The sequence below is a fragment of the Erithacus rubecula genome (genome assembly GCF_903797595.1).
Source record: "Erithacus rubecula genome assembly, contig: SUPER_33_unloc_1, whole genome shotgun sequence".
In the NCBI taxonomy this organism is placed as follows: Eukaryota; Metazoa; Chordata; class Aves; order Passeriformes; family Muscicapidae; genus Erithacus; species Erithacus rubecula.
Window position 1 is genome coordinate 1,118,666 of NW_027636168.1, and position 27,747 is coordinate 1,146,412.

Consider the following 27,747-nt stretch of genomic DNA (forward strand, 5'->3'; position numbering starts at 1 on the left):
ATTACTTTATTACAAAAATTAAAGCTCTCGTGACACCCCCAGTATCGGGGGGAGCCCCCCCGCTCCTGGTGCTGATTTTGGGGTGGGGTCACCCCCGGGTGCCGATTTTGGGGTGGGGTCACCCCCAGGTGCCGATTTTGGGGGTCACCCCCGGGTGCCGATTTTGGGGGTCACCCCCGGGTGCTGATTTTGGGGGTCACCCCCAGGTGCCGATTTTGGGGTGGGGTCACCCCCGGGTGCTGCTCCCGCGCTCCCCCAGCAGCCAGTAGGTTCTGAGCTTGCCCTTGCCCTGCGGGGGGAGCGGGGGGTTCACTCGGGGTTTGGGGTGCGGGGGGGGGTCCCCACTGGGGCAGCACTGGGGGGGGTTCGGGGCAGTTCGGGGTCGGGGCAATTTGGGGGCTCGGGGCAGTTTTAGGTGAGATTTGGGTAAAGTTTTGGGGTATCAAAGCAGTTCTGGGGGTGTCAGGGCAGTTTTAGAGATGTCGGGGCAGTTTTAGGGGTACCGGGGCAGTTTTAGGGGTTCTGGGGCAGCTTTAGGGGTACCGGGGCAGTTTTAGGGGTACCAGGGCAGTTTTAGGGGGTATTTGGGGCAGTTTTAGGGGTACCGGGGCAGTTTCAGGGGTACCGGGGCAGTTTTAGGGGGTATTTGGGGCAGTTTTAGGGGGTATTTGGGGCAGTTTTAGGGGTACCGGGGCAGTTTCAGGGGTACCGGGGCAGTTTCAGGGGTACCGGGGCAGTTTTAGGGGGTATTTGGTGCAGTTTCAGGGGTACCGGGGCAGTTTCAGGGGGTATTTGGTGCAGTTTCAGGGGTACCGGGGCAGTTTCAGGGGGTATTTGGTGCAGTTTCAGGGGTGTTGGTGCAGTTTTAGGGGTACCGGGGCAGTTTCAGGGGTGTTGGTGCAGTTTTAGGGGTACCGGGGCAGTTTCAGGGGTACCGGGGCAGTTTCAGGGGGTATTTGGGGCAGTTTCAGGGGGGATTTGGGGCAGTTTCAGGGGTACCGGGGCAGTTTCAGGGGGTATTTGGTGCAGTTTCAGGGGTGTTGGTGCAGTTTTAGGGGTACCGGGGCAGTTTCAGGGGTGCAGGGGCAGTTTCAGGGGTACCGGGGCAGTTTCAGGGGTACCGGGGCAGTTTCAGGGGTGTCGGGGCAGTTTCAGGGGTACCGGGGCAGTTTCAGGGGGTATTTGGGGCAGTTTCAGGGGGTATTTGGGGCAGTTTCAGGGGTACCGGGGCAGTTTCAGGGGGTATTTGGGGCAGTTTTAGGGGTATCGGGGCAGTTTTAGGGGTACCGGGGCAGTTTCAGGGGTACCGGGGCAGTTTCAGGGGTACCGGGGCAGTTTCAGGGGGTCAGTCTCACCTTCATCTCCACGTCCCCCCTCAGCTCCAGCTCGAAGCAGCCGAACTCCTCCAGCACGGCCTTGGTGACCCCCGAGATGTGGATCTTCAGGGCTGGGGGAGGGGGCGGGGGTGGCACGGGACCCTCGGCACCCCGCGCTGTCCCGGGGTGTCCCCGGGGTGTCACTGCAGTGCCCCCTGTCCCCTCGGGGTGTCCCCCGCTGTCCCCCCCGCTGTCCCCCGCTGTCCCTGCGCTTGTCCCCGCGGTGTCACTGCTGTGTCCCTTGTCCCTGGGCTGTCCCCCCGGTGTCCCCCGGTGTCCCCCGTCCCCGCTCACCCTCCCCGTTGGACTCCATGCGCGAGGCCGTGTTCACGGTGTCCCCGAACAGGCAGTACCGCGGCATCTTCAGCCCCACCACGCCCGCACACACCGGGCCTGGGGGACAGCGGGGGGGGCTGTCACCGCCGGGCCACCCCTGTGCCACCCCTGTGTCACCCCCGGGGGGCTGTCACCGCCGGTCCACCCCTGTGCCACCCCTGTGCCACCCCCGGGGGGCTGTCACCGCCGGTCCACCCCTGTGCCACCCCTGTGCCACCCCCGGGGGGCTGTCACCGCCGGTCCACCCCTGTGCCACCCCTGTGCCACCCCCGGGGGGCTGTCACCACCGGGCCACCCCGTGCCACCCCTGTGCCACCCCCGGGGGGCTGTCACCACCAGGCCACCCCTGTGCCACCCCTGTGCCACCCCCGGGGGGCTGTCACCACCAGGCCACCCCTGTGCCACCCCTGTGTCACCCCCGGGGGGCTGTCATCACCGGGCCACCCCTGTGCCACCCCTGTGCCACCCCCGGGGGGCTGTCACCACCAGGCCACCCCTGTGCCACCCCTGTGTCACCCCCGGGGGGCTGTCACCACCGGGCCACCCCTGTGCCACCCCTGTGCCACCCCCGGGGGGCTGTCACCACCAGGCCACCCCTGTGCCACCCCTGTGCCACCCCCGGGGGGCTGTCACCACCAGGCCACCCCTGTGCCACCCCTGTGTCACCCCCGGGGGGCTGTCACCGCCGGGGGGCTGTCACCCCTGTGCCACCCCTGTGCCACCCCTGCCCCCTCCCAGGGCGATGCTCAGTCCCCATCCACTCTGGCTGTGTCCCTGTCCCTTGTCCCTGTCCCCATCCCTGTCCCTGCTCCTGCATCCATCTTTGTCTCTGAACCCATTCCCGTTCCCATTCCTGTTCCCATTCTGTTCCCGTGCAATTCTGACCCGTGTAGATACTGATGCCCGTTCCCAGTCCCAATCCCGATCCCATCCCCGATCCCGATCCCAATCCCATTCCCGATCCCAATCCCACCGGTGTGGATGCTGATGCCCGTTCCCATCCCTGATCCCGATCCCAGTCCCACCCGTGTGGATGCTGATGCCCATTCCCATTCCCGATCCCATTCCCGACCCGTGTAGATGCTGATGCCCATTCCCATTCCCGATCCCATCCCCGATCCCAATCCCACCCGTGTGGATGCCAATGCCCATTCCCAATCCCAATTTCATCCCCAATCCCGATCCCGATCCCATCCCTGATCCCGCTCCCGACCCGTGTGGATGCCGATGCCCGTTCCCGTTCCCAATCCCGATCCTGATCCCGATCCCGCTCCCGACCCGTGTGGATGCCGATGCCGGTTCCCATCCCCGTTCCCGTTCCCAATCCCGATCCCATTCCCGACCCGTGTGGATGCCGATGCCCGTTCCCATCCCCGATCCCATTCCCGATCCCGCTCCCGACCCGTGTGGATGCCACTGCCCGTTCCCATCCCTGTTCCCATCCCCGATCCCATTCCCGATCCCATCCCGACCCGTGTGGATGCCAATGCCCATTCCCATCCCTGATCCCGATCCCGCTCCCGACCCGTGTGGATGCCGATGCCGGTTCCCGTTCCCATCCCCGTTCCCGATCCCGATCCCGCTCCCGACCCGTGTGGATGCCGATGCCCGTTCCCGTTCCCATCCCCGTTCCCGATCCCGATCCCGCTCCCGACCCGTGTGGATGCCGATGCCCGTTCCCATCCCCGATCCCGATCCCATTCCCGACCCGTGTGGATGCCAATGCCCGTTCCCGTTCCCATCCCCAATCCCGATCCCAATCCCATTCCCGACCCGTGTGGATGCCGATGCCCGTTCCCATCCCCAATCCCGATCCCAATCCCATTCCCGACCCGTGTGGATGCCGATGCCCGTTCCCAATCCCGATCCCGATCCCATTCCCGACCCGTGTGGATGCCGATGCCCGTTCCCATCCCCGTTCCCAATCCCGATCCCGATCCCATTCCCGACCCGTGTGGATGCCGATGCCCGTTCCCATCCCCGTTCCCAATCCCGATCCCGATCCCATTCCCGACCCGTGTGGATGCCGATGCCCGTTCCCGTTCCCAATCCCGATCCCAATCCCGATCCCATTCCCGACCCGTGTGGATGCCGATGCCCGTTCCTGTTCCCAATCCCGATCCCGATCCCATTCCCGACCCGTGTGGATGCCGATGCCGGTTCCCATCCCCGTTCCCGTTCCCAATCCCGATCCCGATCCCATTCCCGACCCGTGTGGATGCCGATGCCCGTTCCCGTTCCCAATCCCGATCCCGATCCCGATCCCATTCCCGACCCGTGTGGATGCCGATGCCGGTTCCCATCCCCAATCCCGTTCCCAATCCCGATCCCATTCCCGACCCGTGTGGATGCCGATGCCGGTTCCCATCCCCGTTCCCGTTCCCGATCCCGATCCCATTCCCGACCCGTGTGGATGCCAATCCCCGTTCCCAATCCCGATCCCGATCCCGATCCCATTCCCGACCCGTGTGGATGCCGATGCGCAGCTGCAGCTGCTGCTGGGGCCGGTGGCGGATGCGGAAGGAGCGCACGGCGTCCAGCAGCGCCAGCGCCATCCGCGCCACCTCGCGCGCGTGCAGCCGCCCGTTGCGCTGCGGCAGCCCCGACACCACCATGTACGCGTCACCGATGGTCTCCACCTGAGCGCCGGGAAACGGGAATCACCCCAGGGGAACGGGAACGGCCAGAGGGAAACGGGAACAACCAAAGGGAAACGGGAACGGCCAGAGGGAAACGGGAACGGCCAGAGGGAAACGGGAACGGCCAGAGGGGAACGGGAATGGCCAGAGGGGAACGGGAATGACCAAAGGGAAACGGGAACGGCCAGGGGAAAACAGGAATTACCGAAGGGAAACGGGAACGGCCAGAGGGAAACGGGAATGACCAAAGGGAAACGGGAATCACCGAAGGGAAACGGGAATGGCCAGAGGGAAACGGGAACGGCCAGAGGGAAACGGGAACGGCCAGAGGGGAACGGGAACGGCCAGAGGGAAACGGGAATCACCCAAGGGGAACGGGAATGGCCAAAGGGAAAGGGGAACGGCCAGAGGGAAACGGGAACGGCCAGAGGGGAACGGGAATGACCGAAGGGGAACGGGAACGGCCAGAGGGAAACAGGAACGGCCAGAGGGAAACGGGAACAGCCAGAGGGAAACGGGAATGACCAAAGGGAAACGGGAATTACCGAAGGGGAACGGGAATGACCGAAGGGGAACGGGAACGGCCAGAGGGAAACGGGAACGGCCAGAGGGAAACGGGAATGGCCAGAGGGAAACAGGAATGCGGTCAGGGAAAACGGGAATCACCGAAGGGGAACGGGAATTGCCAAAGGGAAACAGAATGCGGTCAGGGAAAAGGAATGCGGTCAGGGAAACAGGAATCACTGAAGGGAAACGGGAATTACCAAAGGGGAACGGGAACAGCCAGAGGGAAACGGGAATGCGGTTAGGGAAACGGGAATGACCAAAGGGAAACGGGAACAGCCAAAGGGAGATGGGAATCATCAAAGGGAAAATGGGAATTCACTCAGGGAAAGGGAATTGCCAAAGGGAGAACAGGTGCCCCCCAGGTACCCCCCAGGTGCCCCCCAGGTATCCCTAGGTATCTCCAGGTGTCTCCAGATGTGTCCCAGGTGTGTCTCAGGTGTCCCCAGGTGTCTCCAGGTGTGTCTCAGGTGTGTCCCAGGTGCCCCCAGGTGTGTCTCAGGTGTGTCCCAGGTGCCCCCCAGGTATCCCCAGGTATCCCCCACCTTGTAGACGTCGAAGTTGTCGATGATGGCGTCGAAGCAGGTGTAGAGGTCGTTGAGCAGCGTCACCACCTGCATGGGGGTGCTCTGTGCCGACAGCGCCGTGAACCCCACGATGTCACTGAAGTAGATGGTGACGCTGTCGAACGCCTCGGCCTGCACGGCCTCGCCCCGCTGCAGCTGCTGCGCCACCGAGCTGGGGACGGAGGGAGGGGGTCTGAGGGGGCAGGGGGCACGGGGCAATGGGGCACAGGGCAATTGGGGCACGGGGCAATTATTCCAGTGTTTAATTGGGACTCGCCCCGCTGCAGCTGCTGCGCCACCGAGCTGGGGACAGAGCGAGGGGGTCTGAGGGGGCAGGGGGCAATGGGGGCACGGGGCAATTGGGGCATGGGGCAAATGGGGCATGGGGCAATTGGGGCACGGGGCAATTGGGGCACGGGGCAATTATTCCAGTGTTTAATTGGGGCATGGGGCATTTGGGCAGGGGGCAATTGGGGCAGGGGGCAATTGGGGCACGGGGCATTATTCAAGTGTTTAATTGGGGCACGGGGCAATTGGGGCACGGGGCAATTGGGGCACGGGGCAATTGGAGCACGGGGCAATTATTCCAGTGTTTAATTGGGGCACGGGGCAATGGGGGCACGGGGCATTATTCAAGTGTTTAATTGGGGCACGGGGCAATTGGGGCACGGGGCAATTATTCCAGTGTTTAATTGGGGCACGGGGCAATTATTCCATTGTTTAATTGGGGCACAAGGCATTGGGGCATTGGGCAATTGGGGCATTGTTCAATTATTTAATTGGTGCATTGTTCAATTATATAATTGTTTCATTGTTTCATTGTTCAATTATCTTGTTATTTCATTATTTAATTGTTTCATTGCTTGTTTCATTGTTCGATTATTTCATTGTTCAATTATTTCATTATTTCATTGTTCAATTGTTTCATTATTTCATTATTTCATTGTTCAATTATCTAATTATTTCATTATTTCATTGTTCAATTCTTTCATTCTTTCATTCTTTCATTCTTTCATTATTCCCCTTTTCCTGAGTGAATTCCTGTTCTCCCTTTGGGAATTCCCATTTCCCCAGTGCCCCCAGTGCCCCCAGTGCCCCCCAGTGCCCCCAGTGCCCCCAGTGCCCCCAGTGCCCCCAGTGCCCCCAATGCCCCCAGTGCCCCCCAGTGCCCCCAGTGCCCCCAGTGCCCCCCAGTGCCCCCAGTGCCCCCAGTGCCCCCAGTGCCCCCCAGTGCCCCCCAGTGCCCCCCAGTGCCCCCAGTGCCCCCAATGCCCCAGTGCCCCCCAGTGCCCCCAATGCCCCCAATGCTCCCAGTGCCCCCAGTGCCCCCAATGCCCCCAGTGCCCCCCAGTGCCCCCAGTGCCCCCAATGCCCCCAGTGCCCCCCAGTGCCCCCAATGCCCCCAATGCTCCCAGTGCCCCCAGTGCCCCCAGTGCCCCCCAGTGCCCCCAATGCCCCCAGTGCCCCCCAGTGCCCCCAGTGCCCCCAATGCCCCCAGTGCCCCCCAGTGCCCCCAGTGCCCCCCATGCCCCCAGTGCCCCCCAGTGCCCCCAATGCCCCCAGTGCCCCCCAGTGCCCCCAGTGCCCCCATGCCCCCAGTGCCCCCAGTGCCCCCCATGCCCCCAGTGCCCCCCAGTGCCCCCAGTGCCCCCAACGCCCCCCGTGCCTCCAGTGCCCCCAGTGCCCCCAACGCCCCCAGTGCCCCCAGTGCCCCCAGTGCCCCCAGTGCCCCCAGTGCCCCCCCAATGCCCCCCCATGACCCCCAATGCCCCCAATGCCCCCAGTGCCCCCCGTGCCCCCAGTGCCCCCCGTGCCCCCAATGCCCCCAGTGCCCCCAGTGCCCCCAATGCCCCCAGTGCCCCCAGTGCCCCCCGTGCCCCCAGTGCCCCCCGTGCCCCCAATGCCCCCAGTGCCCCCAGTGCCCCCAATGCCCCCAGTGCCCCCCAGTGCCGCCCAGTGCCCCCCATGCCCCCAGTGCCCCTCAGTGCCCCCAGTGCCCCCCGTGCCCCCCGTGCCCCCAGTGCCCCCAATGCCCCCAGTGCCCCCCAGTGCCCCCAGTGCCCTCCGTGCCCCCAGTGCCCCCCAGTGCCCCCAGTGCCCCCAGTGCCCCCAGTGCCCCCAACGCCCCCAGTGCCCCCAGTGCCCCCAGTGCCCCCAGTGCCCCCAGTGCCCCCCCAATGCCCTCCAATGACCCCCAATGCCCCCAATGCCCCCAATGCCCCCCAGTGCCCCCAGTGCCCCCAGTGCCCCCAGTGCCCCCAGTGCCACCAGTGCCCCCCCAATGCCCCCAATGACCCCCAATGCCCCCAATGCCCCCAATGCCCCCAGTGCCCCCAATGCCCCCAATGCCCCCCAATGCCCCCCGTGCCCCCCGTGCCCCCCGTGCCCCGCTCACTGGGGCAGGATCTGGTAGAGCAGAGCCTCTGCCCGCCGTTTCTCCTCCAGGTACGCCTGCGTGCGCTCCTCCACCAGCTCCTCCAGGTTGTTGGCGTACTGCTCCATGCGGCTCAGCAGGTTGTCCAGGATGTTGGTGCTGCTCTCCCTGCGGGGGGCACCTTCAGCCCGGGGACCCTCTCTGGGGGTTACATCCCACCCAGGGACCCTCTCTGGGGGTCACCTCCCACCCAGGAACCCTCTCTGGGGGTCACCTCCCACCCAGGGATCGTTTTTGGGGGTCGCCTCCAGCCTGGGGATCCTTTTTGGGGGTCACATCCCACCCAAGGATCCTTTTTGGGGATCACCTCCCACTTTGGGACCGATTCAGAGGATCAGATCCCACCCAGGGATCGTTTTTGGAGGGGTCACATCCTACCTGGGGACCCTCTCTGGGGTCAACTCCCACCCAGGGACCTTTTTTGGGGATCACATCCCACTTGGGGACAATTTTTGAGGCTCATATTCCAACCAGAGACCCTCTCTGGGGGTCTTCTCCCATCCTAAGACCCCCCTCTGGACATCACCCCTTACTTGGGAACTTTTTGGGACATCACAACCCATCTTGGGACTCTTTTTAGGGGTCACCTCCTGCCTGAGGACCCTTTTTGGGGATCACCACTCACCTGGAGACCCTTTTTAGGGGTCACCTCCTACCCTAAGACCCTCTCTGGACATCACTCCTCACTTGGGAACCTTTTTGGGACATCACATCCCACCTTGGGACCGTTTTTAGGGGTCACCTCCCACCTTGGGGACCCTCTCAGCCACCCTCTGTGCATCCCCCGCCCCCGGCTCCCTTTGGGGGTCCCGCCCCGGCCGCACCTGTTGAACCTGCGCAGCTGCACCTTGATCTGGCTGAAGTCGGGGCGCTCCAGCGGCTCCTCGGCCCAGCAGAGCCGCATCAGCTGCCCCAGCTCCTCCCGCTGCCCCCCCAGCGCCGCCGAGGGGCGGAAACTCGGCCGCTCGCCGCCCTTGACCCGCTCGATGATCTCTGGGGGGCGGCAGGGGTCAGGGGGCCGGGACACATTAACGGGACCGGGACCGGCACGGGGGCCGGGACACATTAACGGGACCGGGGACACATTAACGGGGGGCCGGGGACACATTAACGGGGGGCCGGGACACGTTAACGGGGCCGGGGACACGTTAACGGGGGACCGGGGACACATTAACGGGACCGGGGACACATTAACGGGACCGGGACCGGCACAGGGTCCGGGGACCAGTCAGGGGGTCCAGGAACTCATTAAGGGGTTCAGGAATCTATTAACGGGTCCAGGGACCCCTTGGCCAGAGCAGGGACACATCAGGGGGTCCAGGAACCCACCAGCACCTCCCAGAATCCACTGACGGTTCCAAACACCTATCCAGACCCTCCCTGTCCCCAGGGTGTCCCCAAGGTGTCCCCAGGATGTCCCCCCGTGTCTCCATGATGTTCCCCCGTGTCCCCCCGTGACCCCAGGATGTCTCCCTGTGTCTCCCTGTGTCCCCCCGTGTCCCCAGGATGTCCCCCCGTGTCCCCCCATGACCCCAGGATGTCTCCCCGTGTCCCCAGGGTGTCCCCCCGTGTCCCCAGCATGTCCCCCCGTGTCCCCCCGTGTCCCCAGCATGTCTCCCCGTGTCCCCAGCATGTCTCCCCGTGTCCCCCCGTGTCCCCCCGTGTCCCCAGCATGTCTCCCCGTGTCCCCCCGTGTCCCCGTGTCCCGCTGACCTTTGGGGCTCAGCTCGGCTCCCTCGCGGTGGAAGACGCCGCGGCGCAGCGCGATCTCCTGCAGGATGATGCCGAAGCTGTACACGTCCCCCTTCTGCGTCCCGCGCGCCGGCGGCTCCTCCATGCGCAGCAGCTCCGGCGCCGTCCAGAGCTTCTCTGGAACCGGCACCGGGTCAGGCCGGGACACGGGACACGGGGGGGACACGGGGAGACAGCCTGGGGACACTCGCGGGACCTGGGGACACCCTGGAGAACCGGGGGAACACGGGGGGACACGGGGGGACACCATGGGGACACTCTGGGGACACGAGGGGATACTCGGGAGACACCCTGGGGACACTCGGGAACACCCGGGGACACCCTGGGGACACTCGGGGACACCCTGGGAACACGAGGAGACACCCTGGGGACACCCTGGGGACACGGGGGGATACTCGGGGACACTCGGGGACACCCTGGGGATACCCTGGGGACACTCGGGGTCACGCGGGGGACACCCTGGGGACATGGAGGGACACTCGGGGACACGCGGAGACACCCTGGGGACACTCGGGGACACCCTGGGGACACTCAGTGACACTCAGTGACACTCGGGGACACCCTGGGGACACTCGGGGACACGCTGGGGACACTCAGTGACACTCAGTGACACTCGGGGACATCCTGGGGACACTCGGGGACACCCTGGGGACACTCAGTGACACTCAGTGACACTCGGGGACACCCTGGGGACACTCGGGGACACCCTGGGGACACTCGGGGACACTCAGTGACACTCGGGGATACTCGGGGACACCGTGGGGACCCTCGGGGACACGCGGGGCCAGCCCGGCGCTCACTGGCAAACAGCGCGTGGCTGTCCTCGCCGTCGGGCGCGGGGCGGAAACTCTCCAGCCCGTAGTCCGTGATCTTGAGCACGAAGCGCGAATCCACCACGCAGTTGGAGGACTTGAGGTTCCCGTGGGACACGAACACGCCGCTGTGCAGGAACTGCATCCCCTGGGGGGCGCGGGGGGTGGGACACGGCCCGGAACGGGCGGGGGGGGGGCTCATGGGGTGGGGGGCTCATGGGGTGGGGGACACCTCCGGGGTGGAGGGGATTTGTGGGGTGGGGGATTCCTGTGGGATCGGGACCCCCAAGGGATAAGGGATCCTCGTGGGGTGGGGGATTCCTGTAGGATGGTGACCCCCCCCCCGGGACAGGGAATCCCTGAGGGATTGGGGACCCCCCACAGCTGAGGAACCCCCCGGGAACGCCCCCAGCACCTTGACGATGTCGTTGGTGAGGGAGTAGCGGAACATCCAGTCCAGGGTGATGCTCTCGTTCTCCAGGATGTCCTGGGGGCGCGGGGGTGAGGCAGGGGCGGCCCCGGGCCGGGGGTCCCGGGCCCCTCACATCCGCCGGAGGGTCCCGATCCCCCCAAACACCCCCCGGAGGGTCCCGATCCCCCCAAACACCCCCAGAGGGTCCCGATCCCCCCAAACAACCCCAGAGGGTCCCGATCCCCCCTCACACCCCCCAGAGGGTCCCGATCCCCCCAAACACCCCCAGAGGGTCCCGATCCCCCCGCATTCCCCCGGAGGGTCCCGGTCCCCTCTCGGTTGGGGTTCCCCTCACAGCCCCGGGGGATTCGGGGTCCCCCCGCACCCCAGGTGTGTCCCCGGTGCCCCGCGGCCCCGGGGGTCCCGGGCGCACCTGCAGGCTCCCCCGCGGGCAGTACTCGGTCAGGATGCAGATGTTGGGCGGGTCGGTGCAGGCGCCGATGAACCGCGTCAGGTGCTCGTTCTGCACATCCCGCATCTGCCGGGGGCAGCGGGGAGGGGGCGGTGGGCGCGGGTCCCGCCGTGTGCCCCCTCCCCTGGCCCGGGGACACCCCCCGGTCGCCCCCCGGTCACCACGTACGTGTTTGAGCTCGAACAGCACCTTGCGCGTCAGCTCGATGCGTTTGCGGTTCACGTGTTTCACGGCCACCAGGTTCCCCTGGGGGGACACGGGGGGGTGACACGGGGCTGGGGACACGGGGGGAGGTGACACAGGTGTTCCCGCGGCCCCCCCGCCCCCGTACCTTGTAGTAGGCGGTCTTGGCGTACACCTGGAACTGCCCCTCGGCCGTCATCAGCGAGCCGTAGTTGGAGCCCCTCTGTGCGGGGGGTGTGGGGTGAGCCCGGACCCCCAAAATCCTCCCTCCCCGCTCCCCGAGTGGGGCTGTGAGCCCCCCAAAATCCTCCCTCCCCGTGCCCCGAGTGAGGCTGTGAGCCCCCCAAAATCCTCCCTCCCCGTGCCCTGAGTGGGGCTGTGAGCCCCCCAAAATCCTCCCTCCCCGCTCCCCGAGTGGGGCTGTGAGCCCCCCAAAATCCTCCCTCCCCGTGCCCCGAGTGAGGCTGTGAGCCCCCCAAAATCCTCCCTCCCCGCTCCCCGAGTGGGGCTGTGAGCCCCCCAAAATCCGCCCTCCCCGCTCCCCGAGTGAGGCTGTGAGCACCCCAAAATCCTCCCTCCCCGTGCCCCGAGTGGGGCTGTGAGCCCCCCAAAATCCTCCCTCCCTGTTCCCCGAGTGGGGCTGTGGGGTGACCCCAGTTTCCAGTCCCTGAGCAGGGATTTGGAATAACCCCAAATCCCCCAAATTCCCCGAGTGGGGTCGGGGTGTGACCCCAAATCTCTGTTCCCCAGGAGGGGCCGTGGGGTTACCCCAGACCCCATCCCCTGGTTCCCCCGATCCCCCCAGTTTGCCCCAGTTCCCCGCAGTCCCCACGATGCTCCTGGTTCCCCCCAGTCCCCCCCAGCCCCCCAGTCCCCCCAGTGCCCACCAGGGACAGGGTGAGTTTGCTGCCGGCGCTCCGCAGGTGTTTCTCCAGGCTGCTCATCTGCACGTCCTCCCAGCGCACCCTCCACAGCTCGGCCGCCAGCTCCTTCTCCAGCTGCAGCTTCCTGCGCGGGGGGCTCCTGAGACCCCCGCCCGTTCCCCCGAAATCCGCCCGAGCCCCTGAAACCCGCCCCGAGCCCCTCAGACCCGCCCCGAGCCCCTGAAATCCACCCCGAGCCCCCCAAACCCGCCCCGAGCCCCTCAGACCCGCCCCCGAGCCCCTCAGACCCGCCCCGAGCCCCCCAAACCCGCCCGAGCCCCCCAAACCCGCCCCGAGCCCCTGAAATCCACCCCGAGCCCCTCAGACCCGCCCCGAGCCCCCCAAACCCGCCCCGAGCCCCTCAGACCCGCCCCGAGCCCCTCAGACCCGCCCCGAGCCCCCCAAACCCGCCCGAGCCCCCCAAACCCGCCCCGAGCCCCTGAAATCCACCCCGAGCCCCTCAGACCCGCCCCGAGCCCCCCAAACCCGCCCCGAGCCCCTCAGACCCGCCCCGAGCCCCTGAAATCCACCCCGAGCCCCCCAAACACGCCCCGAGCCCCTCAGACCCTCCCCGAGCCCCCCAAACCCGCCCCGAGCCCCTGAAACCCGCCCCGAGCCCCTCAGACCCTCCCCGAGCCCCCCAAACCCGCCCCGAGCCCCTGAAACCCACCCCGAGCCCCCCAGACCCTGCCCGTCCCCCCAGACCCGCCCCGAGCCCCCCAAACCCGCCCCGAGCCCCTGAAACCCGCCCCGAGCCCCTGAAACCCACCCCGAGCCCCCCAGACCCTGCCCGTCCCCCCAAACCCGCCCCGAGCCCCCCCAGACCCGCCCCGAGCCCCCCAAACCCGCCCCGAGCCCCCCCAAACCCGCCCCGAGCCCCCCCAGCCCCCCTCCCGTCCCACCTGTAGATGAAGAAGGACGTGGCCGTGATGGCCGCGAGGATCAGACTGACCACGAGCGACAGAACCTCCAGCGTGGTCAGCGAGGCTGGGGGCAGCGATTCACCAAAAAATGAGATTATTATCAAACACCGACACTCTACAGAAGAATCCCTAACAATTCCAAGTTAGAAAGTGTGTGTTTATTAATTAGAGGTAATCTAATACTCACTGCAAAATCACAGGTGATCAATTAATCTATTTATTGATTAATTCAATTACATATTCATCAAACAGCCCCTCCCATCCCCTCTGCCCATGCTAATTAGCTTGAGCGGCCATTAAGCATTGATTGACTTCTGAAATTAAGTCTGGGGTCGTTTTCGTGGGGAGGGGTCTCAACAGGAGGAAGCGAGGCGAGTTTTGCTCCCCTGAGCTCCTGAACTTTCCTACAGTGACAACACAAACGATTCTGGGGACAGTCCGATTTCCAGAGAATGGATTCTGCTCGCCTTGCCCGCGTGTCACGAGTTCTGTCCCTTCCCATTGTCACCAAACAGAAAATGATCATTAATTATTTAAATCTCAGATAACTACTCCCTTGTAATTCTTTTCAGCGAGATGACTAAAATCCGAATTTTCTAAAAAGAGGTGGGGGCGCTCAGGGCCGGGCGGGGCGGGGGTCCCGGGGGTCCCGCGGGTCTCGGGGCTCCCCCCACGCCCCCTCCTCACCTTTGCACCGGGGGTCGGTGCCCTCGAAGCCGCAGGGGGGGACATCGGGCGGCACCGCCTTCCCCGGCCAGTGGATCTCCCGGCCCGGAACCATCTGGATCTTCTTGGTGGTGCCGTTGTAGTTGGCCACGATCTTCGGGATTTTGGGGGGGTTAGGAATGGGTGAGGGGAACCCCGAGACCCCCTCCCCACAGGTGTGGCGCTCACCTGGAAGGTTCCCTGCTCGGGATCCATGTCCCACAGGGAATAGTCGCTCTCCCGGTCGCCCTGCTCGTCGATTTTCAGGAAACCGGTGACGCCTGGAGGGGGGAGGATGAGGGGCTGGGGGGGCCTCGATTGACCCCCAAATATCAACCTGGGAGGGGGGTTGGGGTGGGGAGGGAATGGGGCAAAGATGGGATGGGATCAATGGGATGGGATGGGATTGATGGGATCTATGGGATTGATGGGATCTATGGGATTGATGGGATCTATGGGATTTATGGGATTTGACAGGGTGCAGGGCCAGCCCCGCTCTCACCGTAGAAGCTGCGGTTCCACATCTGGCGGGTCACGGCCGAGGCGTCGCTGACGGAGCCGCCGCGCTCCAGAGTCTCGTTCAGCGCCTGGGCGTAGAGCAGCACGGCGTCGTGGAAGGAGGCGGCGATGAAATTCATCTGGGGACACGGGGACAGACCGGGCACAGATCGGGGACAGACCGGGGAGAGACCGGGGAGAGACCGGGGAGAGACCGGGGACAAACTGGGGACAGACCAGAGACAGCTCGGGGACAGCCCGGGGACAAACCGGGGACAAACCAGGGACAGATCGGGGACAAACCGGGGACAGACCGGGGACAGCTCGGGGACAAACCGGGGACAGATCGGGGACAGATAGGGGACAGACCGGGGAGAGACCGGGGACAAACCGGGGACAAACCGGGGAGAGACCGGGGACAGACCGGGGACAGACCGGGGACAGCGCAGGGACAGCCCGGGGACAGATCGGGGACAGATCGGGGACAGCTCGGGGAAAGACCGGGGACAAACCGGGGACAAACCGGGGATAAACCGGGGACAAACCGGGGATAAACCGGGGACAAACCGGGGACAATCCAGGGACAGCCCGGGGACAACTCGGGGACAGATCGGGGACAGATCGGGGACAGCTCGGGGAAAGACCGGGGACAAACCGGGGACAAACCGGGGACAGATCGGGGACAATCCAGGGACAGCGCAGGGACAGACCGGGGACAGATCGGGGACAGCTGTGGGTTCCTGTCCCCGGTTCCGTGCCGTGTCCCCGCTGTCCCCACTGTTCCCGTGTCCCCCATCCCGTGTCCCCGTGTCCCCACTGTCCCCATCCCACTGTCCCCATCCCGTGTCGCACCAGCCCGTCCTTCACGGAGAAGTTGAAGTGCTCCCGCGCCTCCTGGCGCAGCCGCTGCAGGAACGTTCGGTACTCGGGATTCTCGGGCTCCTTGTAGGTGATGATGGTGACAGCCTGCGAGGGGGCAGGGCAGGGAGGGGGGGGGCCAGGGTCACCTGGGTGTGTCCCTGCCCACCTGGGTGTGTCCCTGTGCCAATCTACGGGTCCCTGAGGTTAACTGGGTGTGCCCCTGCCCACCTGGAACCCTCTGTGCAAATCTGGGGCTCCTGTGCCTACCTGGGTGTGTCTCTGTGCCAAACTAGGGGTCCCTGTGCCCACCTGGGGGTCCCTGAGCCCACCTGGGGGTCCTGTGCCCACCTGGGAGTCCTGTGCCCACCTGGGTGTGTCCCTGTGCCAATCTACGGGTCCCTGAGCCCACCTGGGGATCCTGTGCCCACCTGGGGGTCCTGTGCCCACCTGGGTGTGTCCTTGCCCACCTGGAACCCTCTGTGCAAATCTGGGGCTCCTGTGCCCACCTGGAGGTCCCTGAGCCCACCCGGGTCCTTCAGTGCCCACCTGGCCCCCGCCCCCGCCCCGCTCACCTGGAAGGCGCGGCGGGCGCGCGCGTCGTGCGCGTCCCCGCGCTGCCAGGGCCGCCGCGGCTCGGGGAAGCGCTGGCCCTGCAGGCTCGCCCCGAAGGTGTCGATGTAGAAAAAGGCGAAGTCGCCGCCCGTGAGCCCCTCGCGCTCCGCCTGCAGCATCAGCTCCCGCAGCGTGTCCGGGGCGCAGCACACGTACACCACTGCGGGGACAGGGGGCTCGGAGCGGGGACCCCAGACCCGCGCACGGGGGACTGGGTGTTGTGTGACACCGGCCAGAGACCCCAGACCCGCGCACGGGGGGACTGGGTGTTGTGTGACACCGGCCAGAGACCCCAGACCCACTCACGGGGGGCTCTGGTTATGGTGTGACACCACCTCAGACCCCCAACACCCCCAGGAGACCCTCGAAGCCCCCAGCCCCGCGTCCCGGGGCCCCCGGGCGTTGCGTGAGACGGCTCCGGGCTGCGCTGCCCCCGGGGCGGGGGTCCCGACCCCGCTGCCGGCCCCCCCGCGCCCTGCCCGCCGCTGCCCTCGGCGCCAGGCCGAGGTTTCCTGTTTTCCCGACTCCGTTTCCTCCTCCCCGCGGCCCTGATGGATTCCCGGCGACACCGTGACCCCGGGGCTGCCGCCTGGCCCCCGGCGCGGGCCCTGCAGCCGGGCCACCCCCGGGACCCCAAAATGCACCCGCTGCCCATCCCGGGGCTCCCGGTGCCGCCGGGGCTGGAGCGGTTCCAGGGGACGGGACACCGGGAGAACGGGACACCGGGACACCGGGACACCGGGACACCGGGACACCGGGACAGACCCGACACCGGGACACCGGGACACCGGGACAGAGCTGGCCCCGGGATACCGGGACACCGGGACACCGGGACAGACCCAGCCCCGGGACACCGGGACACCGGGACAGACCCGACACCGGGACACCGGGACACCGGGACACCGGGACACCGGGACACCGGGACAGACCCAGCCCCGGGATACCGGGACACCGGGACACCCGGACAGACCCAGCCCCGGGATACCGGGACACCGGGACACCGGGACACCGGGACAGACCCAGCCCCGGGATACCGGGACACCGGGACACCGGGACAGACCCAGCCCCGGGATACCGGGACACCGGGACACCGGGACACCGGGACACCGGGACAGACCCAGCCCCGGGATACCGGGACACCGGGACACCGGGACAGAGCTAGCCCCGGGACACCGGGACAGGCGACAACGCCAGCAGAGCACCGGGGGGACACAGAGTGGGAAAGGGTCCCGGGGGTCCGGAGGGTCAGGGTGGGGCAGTGTGGGGGTGTGCGGGACACGCGAGTGGGGCTGTGACAGGCGTGAACAGCCGTGAACGAACATGAATAAACATGAACAACTGAGAACAACCCTGAACAGCTGAGAACAGCCGTGAACAACCCTGAACAACCATGAACAGCCATGAACAACCATGAACAGACATGAACAACCATGAACAGACATGAACAAACATGAACAACCAGGAACAACCATGAACAACCATGAACAACCATGAACAGACATGAACAACCATGAACAGCCATGAACAAACATGAACAGCCATGAACAGCCATGAACAACCATGAACAAACATGAACAACCCTGAAGAGCCATGAACAGCCATGAACAACCTTGAACAGCCATGAACAACCATGAACAACCATGAACAGTCATGAACAGCCATGAACAGGCATGAACAGCCATGAGCAGGCATGAACAACTGAAAACAACCAGGAACAACCATGAACAACCATGAACAGACATGAGCAGGCATGAACAGCCATGAGCAGGCATGAACAGCCATGAACAGGCAAGAACAACTGAGCACAACCATGAAAAGCCGTGAACAACCATGAACAAACATAAACAACTGTGTTACAGCCATGAACAACCCTGAACAACCCTGAACAACCCTGAACAGCCATGAACAGCCATGAACAACCATGAACAGCCATGAACAAACATGAACAACCCTGAACAGCCATGAACAACCATGAACAAACATAAACAACGTGTTACAGCCATGAACAACCCTGAACAACCCTGAACAGCCATGAACAGCCATGAACAACCATGAACAAACATGAACAAACATGAACAGCTGTCAACAGCCACGAACAACCTTGTACAGCCATGAATAACCATGAACAGCCGTGTACAGCTGTGAACAACCATAAACAACCAGGAACAACCGCGCATAGCCCCGAACAGCCGCGCACAGCTGCGTGCAGATGTGCACAGCCGTGACACCTGCAAACAACCTCCAACAGCTGCGCACAGCTGCGAACGCCCCCGAAACCCCCCGCGCACAGCCCTGACCTGGCCGCGGACACCCGCGGACACCCGCGAACACCCCATAAAAACCCCGCGCGGGCACAGCTGGGCACAGCTGGCACGGCCGGGCACACCCAGCGCCCACACAGCTGCAAAGCCGCGCGCAGCCATGTATGGCCATCAACACCCAAAGCCCCGCACGCCCCCCCCGCGCCCCCCGTGCCCGGCACTCACCGCGCCCCTTGGCCTTGATCTCCTGGATGATGAAGGAGAAGTTGCCGCCGTGGCGGAACACCACGTCCATGACCGTGAGGTTGCGCAGGGTGGGCAGCTGGACGTACAAACCCTCGGCGGCGAAGTAATAGGGCCGGTCGTCCACCCGCTCGTCCCAGTAGACCAGCAGCGCCCGCCGCGTCCAGTTGAAGCGGCGGTGCAGCTGCACGCCCAGCTCGCCCAGTTTGCGGTGGCTGGGGCCGGCGCGGGTGGTCAAGCCGAACTCCTCGCTCTTGTCGTCGAAGCCGTGCGCCTCGGCCCCCGCCGTGACCAGCGGCAGCTGCCAGTGGCTCGTGAATCGCGCCACGGGCGCCGCCGAGTACACGCACCCCGGCCCCAAAAACGCCGCGGGCTGATGGGCGAGCCGCAGGTCCACGGCCACCAGCGGCGCGGCCATTTCCGAGCAGACCCCGTGGCGATCCTCGCTGTTGCCGAACACCCAGCCCAGCGTGAAGCCGGGCAGCAAATCCCGCCGGGAATTGACGGCGGCCGCGGCCAAGCGCACGGCGGGACCCACGCGCGGCCAAGCCCACGGGTAGGTGAGGTTGTGCTGGGGCAGCACCACGGCGAGGGTGAGCGGGGCCGGGGCCGGCAGCGCGGCCGGCAGCGGGGCCAGCAGCGGGGCCAGCAGCGCGGCCAGCGCGGCCAGCATCGCCCACGGACCGAGAGTGGCTTCCAGCCCCCCCCGCGGCGGGGCCGAGCCCTTGCTCGCCCCCCCCACTGGTGACACAAAGGCCCGTTATCATCCACACCGAGTTAACTCCTTCCTGCCCGCCCCCCCCCTTCCCCTCCCCGCGGCATTCCAGCCGGGATGGGGCCGCCCGCTGGTGGGTGGGGAGATTCCCACCCGTGGGGTTTGGGATGTCCCGGGATGTGTCCCCGCCCTGTCTTGGGTCCCGGCGGTCACCGCCGCGCAGGTGTCGCGGCTGCCGCGGTCACTCGTGGGGCGCTGAGAGCCGAGAAACTCCTTGGTGTGCGGAGACGCCCCGACCCACGGACCCCGCGCTGTCCCCACGCAGCCCCGGAGCCTTCGCGCGGCCCTGGGGGGCTCGGGGGGCGCTCGGACATCTCTGGCCCCCCACGTCCGTGGGAGGTTCTGCCCCGCGGAGGGGTCACGACAGCCCCGGGACTGGGGGGCGGGGGGATGACCCCAGAGGTGCCACTGGGGACACTGACAGCCCTCGGGGGACACGGGCAGAGGCTGGGGACACGCGTGGGTGGGGACACACACAAAGGGGACGCACTTGAGTGCAGGACGCGCGCAATGGTCCGGACGCGGCGCACCCGCAGCTCCCGGGGGACGCGGATGGGCGTGGGTGGGGTGACACCCGTGACACCGCTAACCCCGCGCGGGACAAGCCTGGAAATGCATTCCGGGGCATTAAGAAGTCAAATTAACAAATAAAAAATGTTAATGAGATGAACGAGACTCACGCGGAGTCAAGAGGCGAGTAAAAAAAATCCCAGCTAGCAGAGGATGGTTTCGATCCATCGACCTCTGGGTTATGGGCCCAGCACGCTCCCGCTGCGCCACTCTGCTGGCGAGAGCCGGCGTGCGCCGGGCGCGTTATCAGCGCGGCACCGCGCGCCCCATTCATGGACCCCGCGCCCCCTCCAGCGGCCGCCCGGCGCGCGGCGCCATTGGCCGCTCCCGCTCTGATTGACGCGCCGCTCCGCCAATGGCTGCGGGAGAAGAGCGCGGCGGGGGCGGGCTGAGGGAGAGCGGCGGCCAATGGGCGGGCGGGTTGCTGCGGGGTCTGCGAGCGGCGGTTCATTGTCGGCGACGGCGGCGACATGAGGTGGGGACGGCGGGACCGGGGGGACACCGGGACAACGGGGGGATACCGGGAGCGGGGGCAGCGGCACCGGCACCGGAGGGGGACGGGGGGGAGCCAAGACCGGGTGGACACCGAGACCGGAGCGGGCCTGGAGGGAACCGGGACCAGGGGGGAGGGACCAGGAGGGAACCGGAGGGACATCGGGAACCGGCACCGGGGGGGAACCGGGGGGATACCGGGAGCAGCACCGGGGGGGATACCGGGAGGAGGCGAAACCGGGGAGACACCGGGATCGGAGGGGACACGGGAACCGGGGGGATACCGGGACCGGGGGGATACCGGGACCGGGGGGATACCGAGACCGGGGGGATACCGGGACCGGGGGGATACCGGGACCGGGGGGATACCGGGACCGGGGGGATACCGAGACCGGGGGATACGGACCGGGGGATACCGGGACCGCGGGGGATACCGGGACCGGGGGGATACCGGGACCGGGGGGATACCGAGACCGGGGGGATACCGGGACCGGGGGGATACCGGGACCGGGGGGATACCGAGACCGGGGGGATACCGGGACCGCGGGGATACCGGGACCGGGGGGATACCGGGACCGGGGGGATACCGAGACCGGGGGGATACCGGGACCGCGGGGATACCGGGACCGGGGGGATACCGGGACCGGGGGGCACCGGTACCGGGGGGATACCGGGACCGGGGGGATACCGGGACCGGGGGGATACCGAGAACGGCACCGGAGGGGTCGGGAAGGGACCGGGACCGGGGGGAACACCGGGATCGGAACCGGGGGGATCTGAGACCGGTGGATACCGGGACCGGGGAGCCACGATCGGGGGGCACCGGGACCGGCACCGAGGGGGGCACCGGGGGGAACCGGGACCGGGGGAAACCGGTACCGGTACCGGGGGAACCGGGGCTCCCCCGCCGCTCCCGCCGCTCCCGTTCTCTCTCTCTCTCTCCGCAGGGGCGATCGAGGCCGCGGCCGCGGCGGCCGCTTCGGTTCCAGGCGAGTGGCGGGGCCGGCATGTCGCGACAGCGCCGTGTCGCGACGGGGGCGGGCGGCGGCTCCCGGGGTTAATCGCGGGTTTCTCTCCCGTTCAGGTTCCGGCCCTTTGTGCCCCACATCCCCTTCGATTTCTACGTGGTGAGTGACCCCCCCGCCCCCGGCGATTCCCGCGAATTTCCCGGGAATTTCCCGCGTTTATCGACCCCACCCCAGCCTGGGTTTGCGGGGTTGGGTTCTCCTGGAGTGGCTGAATGGGAATTAATTCCCTAGAAACGCTGTTGGTTCAGTAAAAAATCCCACACTGGGGGGTTTCTCTGCTGTTGGGAATGGGATTATGTCGGGGGATAATGACAGAAATCACTCCAGGATTGGGGATTTTGGGATTCCCGCTGGTAAATCCCTGCATACCTGTCACTCCCCTCAGGTGTTCACACCCCACCTCCTCCCCAATTCCCGGAGTTCCTTCCCTCTGGCCAAGTGACTCCAAGGGGATTAATGAGTTTATTTAATACACTAGGGGATCAATGAGTGAATTCAATAAATCCACTGATACAGTTAATAAAACCCAGCGGAGCTGCACAGGTGGGAGCTGCTGCACACCTGTGGCTGCCAGGGGGTGAAATGCAGGTGGGCATTGTGTCCTTGCAGTGTGAGATGGCATTTCCCCGAGTCAAGCCTGCAGCAGATGAGACAGCCTTCAGCGAGGCCCTGCTCAAAAGGAACCAGGACCTGGCTCCCACTGCTGCCGAGCAGGTGCCCTGCCCAAAATTCCCCCCAGCACCTTGGGGTGGGGCTGGGGGAATCCTGAGTTCTTCAAGGTGGCAGAGAAAATTATTAATAAGCACCTTGAGGGGTGTTTGGTGGAGAAAGTTTTGTGGGGAAGAGTGTGGATTTTGTGCTTTGTTCCTGATTAATTCTGTTTATTCCAGGCTTCCATCCTGTCCCTGGTGACCAAGATCAACAATGTCATCGACAATTTAATTGTGGCACCAGGAACGTTCGAAGTGGTGAGTGCTGGGGAGAAGGTCGGATGAGACCCAGAGGGAAAATGGCAAGATGCTGAACCCCCCCCCCCAGTGACAGCAGGTGGGTGAATTTGGATTTTTGGGGCTGTTCTCCCCCCAGCAAATCGAGGAGGTTCGCCAGGTGGGCTCCTACAAGAAGGGCACCATGACCACGGGGCACAACGTGGCGGATCTGGTGGTGATCCTGAAGATCCTGCCCACCCGTGAGTGCTCTGGGGTGGGGTCACAGCAGCTCTGGCTGCCAGGATCCACTCCAACCCTCCTCCTCCTCCTCATTCCCACCTCCTTCTCCCAGTGGAAGCCGTGGCAGCTTTGGGGAACAAGGTTGTGGAGAGCCTGCGGGCGCAGGACCCCGGGGAAGGTGAGACCCCTCCCCTGGTGCTTCCCAGCCCCTGCTTGCAGAATTCCTGCTCCTCCCTGGTGCTTCCCAGCCCCCTCCAGGCTGAATTCCTGCTCCCCCCTCTCAGTGCTGACCATGCTGACCAACGAGACCGGCTTTGAGATCAGCTCTGCCGACGCCACCGTGAAGATCCTGATCACCACGGTGCCGCCCAACCTGCGCAAGCTGGACCCGGAGCTGCACCGTGAGCAGGGGCTGGGGCAGGTTTGGGGTGGGTTTGGGGCGGGTTTGGGGCTGGGCAAAGCAGGAATTGGTGCTCCTTGCAGTGGACATCAAGGTGCTGCAGAGCGCCCTGGCCGCCATCCGGCACGCGCGCTGGTTCGAGGAGAACGCCTCGCAGTCCACGTGAGTGCAGGGGGCAGGGGCTGCACCCCAAATCTGCTCCCTGCCCCGGGGCTGCACCCCGAATCCTCCTCCTCCCTGCCCCGGGGCTGCACCCCAAATCTGCTCCCTGCCCCAGGGCTGCACCCCGAATCCTCCTCCTCCCTGCCCCGGGGCTGCTCCCCAAATCTGCTCCCTGCCCCGGGGCTGCACCCCAAATCCTCCTCCTCCCTGCCCCGGGGCTGCACCCCAAATCTGCTCCCTGCCCCAGGGCTGCACCCCAAATCCTCCTCCCCGGGGCTGCACCCCAAATCCTCCTCCTCCTCCTCCTCCTCCCTGCCCTGGGGCTGCAACCCAAATCCTCCTCCCTGCCCTGGTGCTCAGCTCCTCCTCCTCCACCTCCTCCTCCTCCTCCTCCTCCTCCTCCTCCTCCCTGCCCTGGGGCTCAGCTCCTCCTCCTCCTCCTCCCTGCCCCGGGGCTCAGCTCCTCCTCCTCCTCCTCCTCCTCCTCCCTGCCCCGGGGCTCAGCTCTCCTCCTCCTCCTCCCTGCCCCGGGGGCTCAGCTCTTCCTCCTCCTCCTCTCCTCCTCCTCCTCCTCCCTGCCCCGGGGCTCAGCTCTTCCTCCTCCTCCTCCACCTCCTCCTCCCTGCCCCGGGGCTCAGCTCTTCCTCCTCCTCCTCCTCCTCCTCCCTGCCCTGGGGCTCAGCTCCTCCTCCTCCTCCTCCTCCTCCTCCCTGCCCCGGGGCTCAGCTCTTCCTCCTCCTCCTCCTCCTCCCTGCCCAGGGTGAAGGTTCTGATCCGGCTGCTCAAGGACCTGAGGATTCGCTTTCCCGGCTTCGAGCCGCTCACGCCCTGGATCCTGGACCTGCTGGTGAAGGGCTGATCCCCATCCTGACCCTGCATTCTCAGCCAGCCTGGGATTGTTGTGTTTTCCCTCCCTGATTGCTGCTCTTTGCCCCTGCAGGGTCACTATGCTGTGATGAACAATCCCACCCGGCAGCCCCTGGCTCTCAACATCGCCTACAGGTGGGAAATCCCCCTGGATCTCAGGGCTGGCTGGGATATCTCAGAGAAAAAACTAGATTTAGAATTTTACTAGTCATTGTAAAGTGAACATTGGGGTGGTGAACAGCAGGTAGCAGTGTGTTCATGCTGCATCTGTTAATAACTTGCTGTATAGTGTCAAAGAGAAGTATATTCACAACTGAGAAGGGAAATGAGCAAACAATTCTTGAATTTCCTCTGAATCTTTAGAGGGATATAGTGCAGCAAGCTTTTGTTCTCCTCTTCAAAATGATTATTTACTAGAAGGTAAGCAAGCAGCCAAAAACTCAATTTTCATTTCATTAGCCCATTAGTGACAGTAATAAAAAATAAGTTTGTTCTCCAGGTTCAGCTCCAAACACGATGCTAGTGGGACAGTCAGGGTGCTGATTTTGCATTTACCAAAAATGGGGAGAAAGGGTTGAGCTGTGCTTTCCTGGTGGGCTTTGTGCTGGAACCAGCCAGCTGTGGGCCAGCTGTGGGCCAGATGTGGGCCAGCTGTGAGCCCCTGTCCCGTGCAGGCGCTGCCTGCAGATCCTGGCAGCCGGGCTCTTCCTGCCCGGCTCCGTGGGCATCACCGACCCCTGCGAGAGCGGCAACTTCCGCGTGCACACGGTGATGACGCTGGAGCAGCAGGTGAGGAGGGGTCCCTGTGCCCCGCCCTGAGCCCCACCCTGAGCCCCACCCTGTGCCCCGCCCTGTGCCCCACCCTGTGCACCGTCCTGAGCCCTGCCCTGTGCCCCACCCTGTGCCCCGCCCTGTGCCCTGCCCTGTGCCCCGCCCTGAGCCCCATACTGAGCCCTGCCCTGTGCCCCACCCTGTGCCCCGCCCTGTGCCCCACACTGAGCCCCGCTCTGTGCCCCGCCCTGAGTCCCACCCTGAGCCCCGCCCTGAGTCCCACCCTGTGCCCCACCCTGTGCCCCGCCCTGTGCCACACCCTGTGCCCTGCCCAGTGCTCCGCCCTGTGCCCCGCCCTGAGTCCCGCCCTGAGCCCCGCCCTGAGCCCTGCCCCGTGCCCCACCCTGTGCCCCGCCCTGAGCCTTGCCCTGAGCCCCGCCCTATGCCCTGCCCTGTGCCCTGCCCTGAGCCCCATCCTGAGCCCCGCTCTGTGCTCCGCCCTGTGCCCTTCCCTGAGCCCCGCCCTGAGCCCCGCCCTGTGCTCCCCAGGACATGGTGTGCTACACCGCCCAGACCCTGGTGCGCATCCTCTCGCACGGCGGCTACCGCAAGATCCTGGGCCAGGAGGGGGACGCCAGCTGTGAGTGGGGCTGGGGGTGTCCTGCTGGGGGCGCTCTGGGGTCGCTCAGCAGGTCCCTCAAGGTCACTTTTTGGGCAGACCTGGCCTCTGAGATGTCCACGTGGGACGGGGTGATTGTGACCCCCTCGGAGAAGGCGTATGAGAAACCCCCCGAGAAGAAGGAGGGCGAGGAGGAGGAGGAGAACCAGGAGGAGCCGGCAGCAGGAGAGGAGGAGGAGAGCATGGAGACACAGGAGTGACACCAGGGCACCCCAGCTGTCCCTGTCCCCTTTTCTAAGCTGCACATTAAAGTGTTTCCCCCTTTCCAGCGTGTCCTGCTCGTTCAATCCGTGTGGGGTAGGTGGGAGTGAGGCAGCAGGAAGAGCCAAGGTTGGAAAGAGACACCTGGAGCTGCCCAGATCCACCTGGGATTCCCAAATCCCACCTGGGGGTGCTCAAATCCCACCTGGGATTCCCAAATCCCACCTGGAGCTGCCCAAATCCCACCTGGGATTCCCAAATCCCACCTGGGGGTGCCCAGATCCGCCTGGGATTCCCAAATTCCACCTGGGGGTATCCAAATTCCACCTGGACCTCCCAAATCCCACCTGGGATTCCCAAATTCCACCTGGGGGTATCCAAATTCCACCTGGACCTCCCAAATCCCACCTGAGGGTATCCAAATCCCACCTGAGGGTATCCAAATCCCACCTGAGGGTACCCAAATCCCACCTGGACCTCCCAAATCCCACCTGAGGGTGCCCAAATCCCACCTGAGGGTGCCCAGACCCCCCTGCTTGCCTCTGTTTGTCCCCAAGGGACGTGGGCACATCAAGGACTCTCAGTCACTTTTATTCCAGCACCCAAAGTTCTGAGCCCAGGGCTCTGAGCATCCCAGTTCCCTCAGCTGCAGCAGCTGGGGGACACCCCTCAGTCCAGGAGCTGGGAGTGACAGGATTGCTGCTGGCCTGGCTGGTCACTGCTGGTCACTGCTGGTCACTCCTCACTTGCCCTGGTAGCCCCCAGCCTCCAGCATCGCCCTCCTCCTCACCGTCTCCTTGGCCACGCTGTGGTTCAGCCTCCTCAGCCTCTCCTGAGTGCACCAAAACTCACCTGTCAGCAGCTGTGGGGGGCTCAGGGACCCCCCCCAGGCCGCCCCCCTCACCTGGGCGTTCTGCAGGATGTTGTTGACCAGCACCACGCGGCGCCGGGCGTTCAGCAGCTTCTTCACGTAGGGCTCCAGCTCCAGCGCCACCTTCTGCTCCTCATTGATACGGCACAGCTCTGGGGAGGGGGCTGGGCTGGGTGTGGGGCACCCCAGGGCTCGGGGGAGGGGGCTGGGGTGGGTGTGGGGCACCCCAGGGCTCGGGGGAGGGGGCTGGGGTGGGTGTGGGGCACCCCAGGGCTCGGGGGAGGGGGCTGGGCTGGGTGTGGGGGACCCCAGTGCTCAGGGGAGGGGGCTGGGGTGGGTGTGGGGCACGCTGGTGCTCGGGGGAGGGGGCTGGGGTGGGTGTGGGGGATCCCAGGGCTCGGGGGAGGGGGCTGGGGTGGGTGTGGGGCACCCCAGTGCTCGGGGGAGGGGGCTGGGGTGGGTGTGGGGGACCCCAGGGCTCGGGGGAGGGGGCTGGGGTGGGTGTGGGGCACCCCAGGGCTCGGGGGAGGGGGCTGGGCTGGGTGTGGGGGATCCCAGGGCTTGGGGGAGGGGGCTGGGGTGGGTGTGGGGCACCCCAGGGCTCGGGGGGACAGGGGGGACCCCCTGTTTTGGGCTCACCTGTGGCCAGGTTGTCGATGTGCTCCCGCAGCTCCACCTGGCTCTCCCTGTGGAGAGGGGGGAGGTAAAGAAAACCTGGGTGTGCACCCCATGTACCCCAAAATTTCACCCCAAAAATCACCCCATGTACCCCAAAATTTCATCCCAAAAATCACCCCATGTACTCCCAAACTCACCCCATGTACCCCAAACCCTTCACCCCCAAACTCACCCCATGTACCCTCAAAGCCTCTCAGCCCCAGAATTCACCCCATGTACCCCAAACCCTTCAGGCCCCAAACTCCCCCTCACGTATCCCCAAAACACCCTTTAACCCCACAAAACTTCCCTTCCCGGCTCTACCCGCCCCTCAGGTTTGCAGGCTGCCCTCACCTGACGCTGTGCACGTGCCGGTCGAGCTGTCGCACCGCGGGCCGCAGGAACTGCAGCAGCCCCTCAGCAAAGAGCTCCCGCGCACCGGCGCCGCTCCCCGCCGCCATCTTGGCCGCGGGTGCCGCGGGGGCTGCTGGGAAATGTAGTCCACGGGAAACGAAGAGACAGCTTCCGGTATG

The 27,747-nt window shown here is 65.4% G+C and overlaps 3 protein-coding genes across 4 annotated transcripts; 1 reads left to right on the forward strand and 2 right to left on the reverse strand.

The window, feature by feature from the left end:
- Positions 1-206: 206 nt before the first annotated feature.
- On the reverse strand, positions 207-20,006 carry NPR1 (natriuretic peptide receptor 1). Of its 2 annotated transcripts, XM_079329607.1 has the most exons (21): positions 18,555-20,006; positions 16,029-16,228; positions 15,448-15,561; positions 14,600-14,735; positions 14,287-14,378; positions 14,080-14,212; positions 13,372-13,456; positions 12,434-12,554; positions 11,695-11,769; positions 11,532-11,609; positions 11,325-11,429; positions 10,895-10,966; positions 10,468-10,627; positions 9,629-9,784; positions 8,740-8,908; positions 7,877-8,023; positions 5,461-5,653; positions 4,177-4,351; positions 1,671-1,769; positions 1,356-1,447; positions 207-289 (listed from the first exon to the last, which is right to left on the reverse strand). In XM_079329607.1, the coding sequence occupies exons 1-21, from the start codon at positions 19,243-19,245 to the stop codon at positions 227-229; spliced, it is 3,156 nt and encodes a 1,051-aa protein (XP_079185733.1). In that variant the 5' UTR covers positions 19,246-20,006; the 3' UTR covers positions 207-226. The 2 variants fall into 2 exon arrangements, with proteins under 2 accessions (XP_079185733.1, XP_079185734.1); XM_079329608.1 differs by lacking the exons at positions 207-289; positions 1,356-1,447; positions 1,671-1,769; positions 4,177-4,351 and having other exon boundaries at positions 5,457-5,578.
- A 290-nt stretch (positions 20,007-20,296) lies between these two features.
- Positions 20,297-25,695, forward strand: ILF2 (interleukin enhancer binding factor 2). The gene is made up of 14 exons (XM_079329609.1): positions 20,297-20,392; positions 21,357-21,398; positions 21,494-21,536; positions 22,047-22,151; positions 22,328-22,405; positions 22,524-22,626; positions 22,719-22,784; positions 22,891-23,007; positions 23,090-23,168; positions 23,928-24,015; positions 24,109-24,170; positions 24,710-24,824; positions 25,356-25,446; positions 25,525-25,695. Exons 1-14 carry the CDS (start codon positions 20,388-20,390, stop codon positions 25,683-25,685), a joined length of 1,155 nt encoding a protein of 384 aa, XP_079185735.1. The 5' UTR covers positions 20,297-20,387; the 3' UTR covers positions 25,686-25,695.
- A 564-nt stretch (positions 25,696-26,259) lies between these two features.
- On the reverse strand, positions 26,260-27,721 carry SNAPIN (SNAP associated protein). The gene is made up of 4 exons (XM_079329610.1): positions 27,569-27,721; positions 27,197-27,243; positions 26,591-26,709; positions 26,260-26,518 (listed from the first exon to the last, which is right to left on the reverse strand). The coding sequence occupies exons 1-4, from the start codon at positions 27,673-27,675 to the stop codon at positions 26,429-26,431; spliced, it is 363 nt and encodes a 120-aa protein (XP_079185736.1). The 5' UTR covers positions 27,676-27,721; the 3' UTR covers positions 26,260-26,428.
- Positions 27,722-27,747: the final 26 nt, after the last annotated feature.